The sequence below is a fragment of the Rhinopithecus bieti genome, unplaced genomic scaffold (genome assembly GCF_001698545.2).
Source record: "Rhinopithecus bieti isolate Rb0 unplaced genomic scaffold, ASM169854v2 scaffold_23964, whole genome shotgun sequence".
Lineage (NCBI taxonomy): Eukaryota > Metazoa > Chordata > Mammalia > Primates > Cercopithecidae > Rhinopithecus > Rhinopithecus bieti.
In genome coordinates this window covers 77,736-89,815 of record NW_016810965.1, presented here as the reverse complement: position 1 = coordinate 89,815, position 12,080 = coordinate 77,736, and the positions used below count along the sequence as shown (strand labels likewise).

General features: G+C 36.1%; 1 protein-coding gene across 12 annotated transcripts in view; it reads right to left on the bottom strand.

The window, feature by feature from the left end:
- FIP1L1 (factor interacting with PAPOLA and CPSF1) overlaps positions 1–12,080 on the bottom strand; it is a 71,757-nt gene that overhangs the window by 12,320 nt on the left and 47,357 nt on the right. For 7 of the 12 annotated variants that reach the window (XM_017893289.1, XM_017893287.1, XM_017893292.1 and 4 more), the window contains one exon: positions 541–567. The exons of the other annotated variants lie outside the window; for them this stretch is intronic. In XM_017893289.1, the coding sequence (XP_017748778.1) occupies positions 541–567 (27 nt within the window). The remainder of the gene's footprint in view (positions 1–540; positions 568–12,080) is intronic. 12 annotated transcript variants of the gene reach the window in all.

Here is a 12,080-nt window from a genome sequence, read left to right as displayed (position 1 = left end):
AATAAAACACCGGGCCACATATAAACTCCTATTGATCATACTATTACAATAAACAATCACCACTCTAAGAAGAGCCACCTAACCAGCTGTCTGTCTAGTTGCTATGTGGGGTTTAGAACACATTTTCTCATGATACTAAGCCAGCAGGATTAAAATTAAAAAATCAGAAATAATGATAAAGTCAAAATAAAGTATCTTTCTCTTCTCTTATAGTCACTATATGACATAAAAAATTCATTGGTCTGTAAAGACATTTTTAAGAAAAATTTTATTTTATATCCTATACTGTTTTCTTCATAAATTGAATAGATAAGAATTTTCTCAGAATCTCTATTTCTACAGAAATGGGTAAGACAGGTATAAGAAAACTATATCTTAATCAAAACTGGAATGAAGCAAAGGCAGAGCTGAAAATAGGACCTTGAAATCCCAATAGCCTATTCCATATTCTAACCACATCAACACCGTCTCTCCTGTAACTATAAGCTTGAAAGTTCATGTTTATTAACAATGATGGAGAAAACATGAAAAAAGTTTTACCTGGAGGTGGTACAGTTATTGGAATACCTAAAAAACAAGTGATGAAATTTAATATAGTAATTGGATTTCAGAACCTGTTATGTATTTATGCCATCACCAAAACAAACTTTGATATAAAACCCCTCGCCTCATTATCCTGGCTTATTCACTCAAGAGAAGCATTCTGTTTTCTCGTAGAGGACTAACAATTCGAGTATAACATCCAACTTCCTTGATGAAAACCCAGTCTAACAACTTGATAACAAGGTTTCCCCCACTAGTAATCACAAAGTTAGACATCAGTTAAAAAGCACACTTATGCACACACAATTATCAAATGCCATGAAGGTAATCCTAACTAAATATGATAATCAATGCCTGAGGTTGTTATTTTAACATTTTAACAGAAAAACTGATCTGTGAGTTCTTTCTCTAATACTGCAGGTAGTACAAGGATAACTCAAGATGATGGATATTACTGACTTTTGTAAAGCTCAATATGTTGTGGTTCATTCAAGTGTTGACTGTTTTAGTATTGTTGGCAGAAGTAGTAAAAGGCTAACATTTCCTTTGATTTGTAGGAGAAAAAGGGGGGAATAACCAATTCATATATATACACCCCCAGGGCACATTAACATAAATGTGAATGATTTACTTCTACAGGTGCTAGCAAATATTAATTTGAGTGACTCTCACTCATTATTTGTATACATTATAAACTCTGAGGAATAAACTATGTACATTCTCAATTTCACAGGGACCAAATGTGCCCTTAAAGCCTAATGTAAAATGTATTTACTAAATACTAAAATTAAATTCAGCATTTTAAATTTAAGAGATACATGAAAGGCAATTTATATGGCATGCAAATTTTAACTATTTTCAGTGGAGGAAAATGAGAGATTTCAAAGCAGGAAAATAAAAAAAAATATAAGACAATTTAAAGCAACTTTTTCATGGAAAGTTTTATATAATAACTAGAACAGTTGGCATGGGTTCCTAAATCCTATCTTAAAAACTGCATCAAAATTAGTCTAAAAAATAATCTTAATTCATTAGCTAAATGTATGCAAAAAAATGAAACGCTTTCATGTCAAAGGAAACATATTCTAACACTATCTAAAAATGTTCTGATGTGCATGTTTTATCAGAGTAAGAGATTTAGATTAAAAAGATCTTAAGGTAGCAAATGGCCTTGAAAAAGAGACCAAAGCACCTGATTTTAACCACCCACACAATAAAAACATATTCCAAACTTACAAAACCAACAAGACTAAAGAAGATACATAAAGCAGCCATCAAGTTTCTTTATGAATCCACAAGTCTACTAAACTGACCCATAGCTAAAGGCAATTCTCATCCATCCTGAGGTTACCTTCCTGTTTCCCAAATTACTAAACTAAAAGAATCCAGCAAACCATACAAGCTAACAGAGTCCCAGACTCCAAAGTAAATGAGAAAAGTAAGGAAGGCAGAGCATTAAATGTTTTTAATATATACTATAACCTAATTTTCTTTAAAACAATATGGATACTAGTTAACTTCACTATTTGATCTAGTTTTCATATGTAAATATATGATTATTTTCTTAGATTTGTAAGATACAGATTTGTAACGTAAGATTTATAAGATAAAGGAATACACCAAAATCATCCACCCACTCTATATACTATAATCCTAATAACTTTACTTAAATGAATGTGAGCCAGATGTATCACTTTAGCTAATGCTTACTTAGCATTAATTAGCATTAGCATTAATTAACATTAGCATTAATGCTAATGCTTAATGTTAAAATGTAAATTCATGCAAAAAACTCAAAAATTTCTAGTCAGCCCCTTCAAACTTTAGTCCTCAAAAACATTTAAGTTGTTAAACTTCCACAAAACGTAGAGATAAAAGACATATGACCAAAGAATCAAGTACATTACAAGCGTAGTTAAAATTACTGTCTGCCTTTAGTGTTAATCTTACTACAGTAGTATCATAGGACAGACAAAAATAATCTACTGGAATTAAAGACATAATCAAAGAAAAAACCATCTCATTCATAGGTCTTTCCAATCAATACCTACACATCAGAAAGCTGGCATGGCAACTAGGAAGGGCCCTTCTTATGAGACCTCCATTTCATCTAAGATGTTATTTCAATGCAAATCTTTATAAGTAAATGTCATTAAAACAAGACTATAAAGTTGATGAAACACTATATAACCAATTCTCTGACAATTATTGAATGTATTTTCAAACTGAAATATCATGTAAGGCCAACACCATTCTCACTTAAAAATCACTATTTAGTATTTGACTTTTCTTAATAAAACAGAAACAGTATAAGGGAAAACAAAATTCATCTCAAAAGTCCCTCTCCTTTCCCCTCCCAATACCTCCATCTTCCTAGCAAACACATGCTGCCTAACCTAGACAACAGACTTAAATAAGGAAAATACTTTGTTTCTTTTCTATATCCTTTATCTGAAAATTAGTTTTAAAATGTTGATTTTCCTGGAAAGCTGTACATAACAGTAGTAAAAGTAGATTTCTAGTGCTGGCCAAAACCTTTTGGAAAAGTAATACTCAAGCTCTAACAGACTGAATAGATTAGTGGTATTAAAACTTGAACATAGGCCGGGTGCGGTGGCTCACGCCTACAATCCCAGTACTTTGGGAGACCAACGTGGGTGGATCACAAAGTCAGGAGATGGAGACCATCCTGGCTAACACGGTGAAACCCTGTCTCTATTAAAAACACAAAAAATTAGCTGGGCATGGTGGCATGTGCCTGTAGTCCTAGCTACTCAGGAGGCTGAAGCTGGAGAATCACTTGAACCCAGGAGGCAGAGGCTGCAGTGAGCCGTCGTGCCACTGCACTCAGCCTGGGCAACAGAGCAAGACTCCGTCTCAAAAAAAATAAATAAGTAAAAAAATAAAAACAAACCACCTGGAACATGCATCAGAATCACCTGGAGAGTCTCTTAAAACACACAGATTGCTGGGCCCTTCCCCTAGAATTTCTGATTCAGTAAGTCTGGGGTGGGACCAGAAAACCTACATTCCCCTAAATTTCCCAGATGATGTTGCTGGCCCAGGACTATACTATGAGTATCACTGGATCTGATTCTAAGCTTCTCTCCTAATTTCACTGCTGAGCAATTTAATACAGACTAAATAAATCCCATTCCAAACTTTCATGAAACAAAAGCATCTGATACCTGTGACACTTAAAAGTACTATGAGAGCCTACACCATCCGGCATTCTCAAAAGAGAAGATAATTTATTTCTGGTTGAGACAGGGTCTCACTCTGTTGCCCAGGGTGAGTGGCATGATCACGGATCACTGCAACCTCTGCCTCCCGGGCTCAAAGCAATTCTCCCACCTCAGCCTCCCAAGTAGCTTGGACCACAGCTAATTTTTTACATTTTTTGTGGAGACAGGGTTTCGCTATGTTGCCCAGGCCGGTCTCAAATTCCTGGGCTCAAGCGATCCACCTGCCTCAGCCTCCCAAAGTGCTGTGAGTACAGGTGTGAGCAACCATATCTGGCCTTAATTTCTGCATTTTTTATAAAGATGGGGTTTCTTCATGTTGCCCAGGCTGGTCTCGAACTCCTGAACTCAAGCAATCTACCCGCCTTGGCCTCTCAAAGTGCTGGGATTACAGCAGTGAGCCACCACACCCAGCTTAATTTTTCCAGTATATAACACATACACTTAAATGTAAAAGTGGGTGGGGGTAAGACCTGAAATCCTATTTGGGAGATTGAAGGAACTGAGGCAAAGAAATAAAAGGCAGCATTCCTGTTAAACATCGTATTAAAAAGAATTTACTCATGCTAAAAATTCCCACAAAATTAATAGTGGGCTTTGTACTCACAAAAAACTAAACAAAGATTGTCTATAAACTCATTCTCAATGTAGTCTGTCATCATTTTATTATAACTAAGGCAAAACAGTTTCTGACATGGCTCTCAATGATCCCTGTCTGCTGGTACTCATGTCCTGTCCCATGTGGGGGCTGGACATTGTGACTTATTTCTACCACACACACAAAAAAATCAAAGGATGTTACTTTCATGACTAGGTTACAAAAAACAGTGATTTCTATTTTACTGGCACCCTCTCTTTTGCCTTCTTGGCTTATGTGCTTTGATTAAGCAAGCTGACATTATTAGATGCCTACACCAGTGAGGAACTGAAGCCCTGTCAATCCAACAGCCTAGAAAAAAACAAAATCCTTTTAACAAAGAGGTGAGTGAGCTTGGAGACAAATACTTCCTTAGTCAGGCCTTTAGAGAAGACTGCAAGGTCTGAGAGAGACCTTAAAGTAGAGGATCCAGCTAATCTATCCCAGATTCCTGACCCATGAAAACTGTTCAATAATAAATGTATGTTGTTTTAAGTCACTACATTCTGGAATAATTTGTATACAGCAGTAGAAAACCAATACATGCAATAACCATTTATCTTTTCTCTATTCAAATTCAAATGAAAGAAAAAAATGGCAGAATATGTAAACTACACTTCCTATTTCTCACTAGTAAACTGCAAATTCCATCGGCAGTGTTATTTAAGAAACAGATAAACTTGATCACTTTCCTTAAGTCTCACGATTTGTATTTCAAAGCCTTGATCAAACTCAGAAGTTTTACTCAAAAGAGTAGAAAAGGCCAAGGTTTACAAAACCTTTAAATATCACCTTCTACCAGAAATGTTTTCTATGTAACAGGATTTTAAAACTAAACACAAACAAAACATATGGACACACATGTGTATCATCTCATCTACCATCCACCCTTAAATACAAACCAGAATGTAGAAAGAATATGGCAAAACCAGTATTTCGTAATTAAAACAATTACAAGGTGCAAAAAAAGATTTAAGCTATTTTTAAGAAAAGTGTTATAAGTGGTATGGTCACACAACAAAGTAACCAAAAATTTACCAGCATACTTCATGTCTAAAAGGTAAAAAAGATAATTTTATATAAATTATAAAATGGACAAAGTATGCTACCTTTATTAGGATCTCTTACTCTTCTATTTTATAAAATCTAAAGCCTACAGAAAATAAACTTCTTACACAAAACATTTCTGATAGAAATACCAATGTTTTTTTAATAGAGAACTTGTAAAGAAATTATCACTACCAGCTTCCATATAATCATGAGATGATCGAAAGAGCAGTGTAAGCAGAAGGCAGAAATAAAACTAATTAGATTTGACAAAATGTGGTGTCAATGATGTATTAAAAATGTAACCATTGGCCGGGCGCGGTGGCTCAAGCCTGTAATCCCAGCACTTTGGGAGGCCGAGACTGGCAGATCACGAGGTCAGGAGATCGAGACCATCCTGGCTAACACAGTGAAACCCCATCTCTACTAAAAAAAAAATACAAAAAACTAGCCGGATGAGGTGGCGGGCGCCTGTAGTCCCAGCTACTCGGGAGGCTGAGGCAGGAGAATGGCGTAAGCCCGGGAGGCGGAGCTTGCAGTGAGCTGAGATCCGGCCACTGTGCTCCATTCTGGGCGACAGAGCGAGACTCTGTCTCCAAAAAAAAAATTTAACCATTATAAAGGGTGCACCGTGGAGGAGAAAGCACATTTAAAATCACATCCTAAGANATTAGATTTGACAAAATGTGGTGTCAATGATGTATTAAAAATGTAACCATTGGCCGGGCGCGGTGGCTCAAGCCTGTAATCCCAGCACTTTGGGAGGCCGAGACTGGCAGATCACGAGGTCAGGAGATCGAGACCATCCTGGCTAACATGGTGAAACCCCATCTCTACTAAAAAAAAAATACAAAAAACTAGCCGGATGAGGTGGCGGGCGCCTGTAGTCCCAGCTACTCGGGAGGCTGAGGCAGGAGAATGGCGTAAGCCCGGGAGGCGGAGCTTGCAGTGAGCTGAGATCCGGCCACTGTGCTCCATTCTGGGCGACAGAGCGAGACTCTGTCTCCAAAAAAAAAATTTAACCATTATAAAGGGTGCACCGTGGAGGAGAAAGCACATTTAAAAATCAACATCCTAAGAAAGCTTTTAATCTCTATTAAATTTACATTTAAATGAATTTTAATTGTGCCAGAAAATTCTATTTATTATAATTAGCATTGCTCTCTGTTTTGAATTTACTGAAAACACTGATAGTCAGGCTTTTATAATTAAATACAGAAAAACACAAGAGTAAATACAGTTTTCAAAAACTTTAAGGAATTCTTTTTTACTGGTAGCTCTGGAAAATGCTTACATTTCTGGCAAACAGTGCCAGTTAATTTGAGGTAATCTGTTGAGTAAAACAAAAAATCCATGGTATTATAAAATTAGCTTAATAAACGTTACAGTCATAAAATAGTTTCTCAATTAAAGGGATAAAAGTGTACTTCCTCAAGGGCACTGATAATATTCATCCAATATAGGCCAAGCTTCTGCCAAAGCAGTATTCTCAACGTTTTGTCCAGGAATTCCTGGGGGTCCTTGAGACCCTACTGAATCTGCCAGGTCAAAACTACTTTCATAAATTTACTAAGCTATAGTTGGGCGAAGCAACTCACGCCTGTAATCCCAGCACTTTGGGAAGCCGAGGCAGGCAGATCACTTGAGGTTGGAGTTCGAGACCAGTCTGACCAACATGGAGAAACCCCATCTCTAACAAAATTAAGAAATCAGCCAGGCGTGGCGGTGCATGCCTGTAATCCCAGCTACTCGGGAGGCTGAGGCAGGAGAATCGCTTGAACCTGGGAGGCGGAAGTTGCAGTGAGCTGAGATCATGCCATTGCACTCCAGCCTGGGCAACAAGAGCAAAACTCCATCTCAAAAAACAAAAAAAAATTTTACTAAGATGTTATTTGCCTTTTTCATGTTCATTCTCTTACAGTGGAGTTTCCAGGGGCCACATAACTTATGATATCACAATAGATTTAATGTGAAAACAAACAGGAGAAACCAGCTTTTTTCTACTAAGCCACGCCAAAAGTGTAAAATAAGATGACTTCCCACTAAATTTTTTAAATTATTCTAGGAAAAGCACAGTTATTGTTCATAAGAAATTTTAAAATGTTCACATGTAATGAGTGTATTATGCATATCTCTAAACTAGTATTTTAATTTCTCAGTTTTAATTTCTAATATTAAAAAACAGATAAAACATACGTAAGTAGAAATTCTTTGGGATCTGCAGCAATTTTAAAGAGTTTAAAGAAGACTGTAACTAAAAAGTTTGAGAACTGCTGTGCTAAAAAACCAGACTGCTAACAGAAAAATAATCTAATGAGAATGCAGGACTTAGAGCAAATGCAGAATGACGCTAGATATGAGCAACTCGCCGCCCACCCCCACCCCCGACCCAATTCCTATATATCATCCCTAACACAAAATTAACATATTTAAGAAATAAACAAGATTTTAAAGTTCATGAAATTAGTAGTACTGGATGACTAGTCAGACACTGATACAAGACAACAGTCTTTTAGGAAGAAATCTACTTCTTTCTAAAATGCAGAATCCTACACATCTCGTATCTAGATAAACAGTTAAACCCTACAGCTAACTTTAAAAGCAGGGATGCCTGGTTTGTGGTCCAGAGTAGTTGGGCTATATCTCAGTAAAGCAAAGACCCTTATTCAACTCAGCAGAATTCCACTACTGGGCTACATTTCAATTGTTCCCAAGACCCATAGAACTAGTCATTTGAGGCTTATAAGAGTTCATACAAAAACAAATGAGTTTAACTGAATTTGCCTTCTATTCTTCAGTAAACTCTACTACAAAAAAAAAAAAGAACATCAAATATGATGACACTAAAGTAAATTAGCATTTAAAAGCCTAAATTAAAAGCTTACCATAAAGTTAGCTCATAATCATTAAATTCTATTATTTTAGAAACAAACAAAGTAAGTCAGTCACAGATAGACAAATGCATGATTCCACTTATATAAGGTACCTAGAATAAGGAAACTCATAGAGACAAAAAGTAGAATAGAGGTTACAGGGGCTATCCTTAGGAGGGAAGGAGCTTAGTGGGCACAGAGTTTTTGCTGGAGATGATGAAAAGTTTTAGGTACAGATCATGGTGATGGTTACATAACATTGTGAATGTATTTAATGCCAATGAACTACACATTAATAAATGGCTAAAATGACAAATATATTGTATTTTACCACAACAAACAAACATACAAAATCACCTACCCTATAACAATACTTCCAGTTTTACAGTTTTTCTTCCAATACACAAGTATTTCAAAACTGACTTCCTCAGCTAAACACAGACATCTTAACACAACCCAGGCAAACAGTAAAAACCTTATTCAGATTTTCAAAAATCTGATGACTGTTCCTTATAATCTCCTTAACTTCCCTACCCACCAATACGTATGCATGTACTTCAACATCAGAGAAATGCTTTAAAAAAAAAGTTTCTAAGACATGTTACTGTGACAAATACACGTAATCCAATAATACAATTTTCTGGATATAGGTACTGATTCATTTCAACATAGTTAATAAAGAAAACAGGCTTTCAAGCAAAACTGCCTTGGTTAGAATTCTGGTTTTACTATTTTCTAGCTATTACTTAGATGGCTTATGTCCCCACTTCCTCAGTGCAAAATTAGAAAATCTACTTCAGATATTGTTCAAGAATCAAACGAGTTAATACATGGAATGTGCTCAGATAGTACCCTGAAAAGTTAGCATCCAATAAGTGTTAGCTATTGTATCTATTATTACTCAGAAACAGCATGAAACCACTCTAATGTATTTCTGAAAAAACTTGGTACAGTGGAAACTATTTTCTGATTCACGAGAAAATGAAGTAACAAATTTTCTGAAAATTATAAAAGAACTAAATTAGCCAGTATTTTTTTTTTCTTTCTTTTTTTTTTTTTTTGGTGAGATGGAGTTTTGATCTTGTCACCCAGGCTGGAGTGCAATGGTGTGAGCTCAGCTCACTGCACCTCTGTCTCCTGAGTGATTCTCCTGCCTCAGCCTCCTAAGTAGCTAGGACTACAGGTGTGCGCCACCATGCCCAGTTAGTTTTTTTGTATTTTTAGTAAAGATGGGGTTTCACCATGTTGGCCAGGCTGGTCTTGAACTCCTGACCTCAGGTGATCCTCTCGCCTCAGCCTCCCAAAGTGCTGAAATTACAGGTATGAGCCATCACGCCTGGCCCAGTATTTGTTTTTAAGCTACTATTAGTATGGCTGCAGGGAACCACAATAAATACTTTTGCACTTCCAGACATCGCTTCCTTCTTTATTGTATTCTAATACATAAATCTCCTCTACTCTTCATACAAATCTATTACGGCCAGAAATACTTTGCGCTCTCTGTGTTACTAGCAAAGTTTCATATATGTTTGTAGGTGTGTGTTTAAGGGGGAAAGGAGGCAATATATTTCTCCTCTTCTGTGAACTATTTGACAGTGAAAGTTCTTCAAATGAGCGTTATCTCTAACACCTTATAATTGTTAAACAGTAACTATCTACTTACCCAATAAGCCCTCTGTAAATTTGCAAGAGTCAATCACAAATTGTATCATCTAAACCAGGGAATTTCTTTCTAAGAATGAATAATAATAATTATGCTGGAATAGAAAGTATAAAGTAGGACTCTTCCAGGCAAATCTGGATGTATGGTCACCCTACTTATTAAAAAAAAAAAAAAAACTGGTAGCATCCTAAAATATGGGAATAAAATATCATTACTATACTTATCACATTTTGGACTTTAGTTTTAAAACATTAGACATCTAATGTGAAAAGGTAACATTAAAATACATTGAAATTAATTCTTTAAAAAATGTTTTTTCCATTTTCTTTTGATTATTTCTGAAGAAAGCAAAAAACCAAGACAGTTTAAGAAAATGGAGTATCTTTTAAGGCAATACTTTAAAAAGACTCCTGAATCATAGCTTTCTTTCATTAGCTGCTTATGATTCTTAAGGTGATTTAAATTACAACAAACTACGGAACATAGTGTAATCATGTGGTTCTGTGGTAAACTGTAACCGAAAACTACAGCTTTAAGCATGGCAGCTGGCATATATCTATGCAGCCGTACTGTTATTCAGAGCTAGTGCCCAACTTGATCGAGTGTACCAGGTATGAATCCGAAAATCATCTTTGCTGTTATGGATACACACACATGTCGTTAACTCAATTAGCAAACACATTAGGAAATGCCAAGTACATACAAGACTACTGTGACTAAAACTGTAGGGAAACATAGATAGAAATACATAGCTTGTATGCTCCCCAACAGCTCACATTCTACTGAAAATAAGGAGCAATTCAGAGAGTCTCAACTTCAAATATTTGGTTTTAAACAACTGGTATCCTGCTCAGCATATATACCAGCATTAGAATTCATTTGAATCTGTACTCATTAAATACTGATAGAACAACACAGAAATGTAAACCAAGAATAAGCATCAAAGGAAATCTGGATTTTAAAATATGGAAAGCATGTAGCTGAGAATTAAGTAGAAAAACAGATTAGGCAAAAGAAAAATAATTAGCCGCACTCTATAGTATAATGTCATTAATAACCTAAACACTATTCAAAGATTTGTTATACTTATGAACAAAGGTTACATGAAAAAGAAATGGTCAGGGGTAGTGGTTCATGCCTGTAATCCCAGTACTTTGGGAGGCTGAGGAGGGCAGATCACTTGAGGTCAGGAGTTCAAGACCAGCCTGGACAACATGGCGAAAACACCATCTCTACAAAAAATACAAAAAAGGCCGGTATGGTGGCACATGCCTGTAGTACCAGCTACTCTGAGCCAAGAGGATCACTTGACCCTGGGAGGTGGAGGTTGCAGTGAGCCGAGACCGCACCACTGTACTCCAGCCTGGGCGAAAGAGTGAGACTCTCTCTCAAAAAAAAAAAAAAAAAAAAAAAAAAAATTTTATCACTTTGAAAAAAAGTAAACTCCCAGATAATGCCACCGCCTATCTATAGCAATTACCTCTGTAGCAATATTCTACAGAGTTTCTGAATATTCTTATACCAGCTAAGTATTTGTTGTTATTAATTCATACCAATTTTGCCCTAGTTACTTTAATAATTAGTACTAAACATATAAAATGTTAGCCATCTGGGGATATACTATATTAGTAAATAAGGAAATCCTTTCATTTTGTCATTTGTGACAACATGCATGAACCTGGAGGACACTGTGCTAAGTGAAATAAGCCAGACACAGAAAGACAATTACTGTACAATCTCATTTATATGATCCAACTCATAGAAGCAGAGAGTAAAATGGTGGTTACCAGAGGCTGGGGGCCATGGGTGAGGGAGGGGAGATGATTTTCAAAGGACACAAAAGTTCCAGTAAAATGAGAAAAAAAAGTTTTGGAGCTCTACTGTACAGCATGGCAACTATAACTAATAACTGTATATTTCAAAACTGCTAGGAGAGTAGATTTCAGAATGCTCTCTCCACAAGAAAATGGTAAGTATGTGAGCCAATGAATATATTAACTTGATTTAATCATTCTATAACGTAGACATGATCAAAACATCACACTGTACCCCATAAACATATACAAGTAATACCG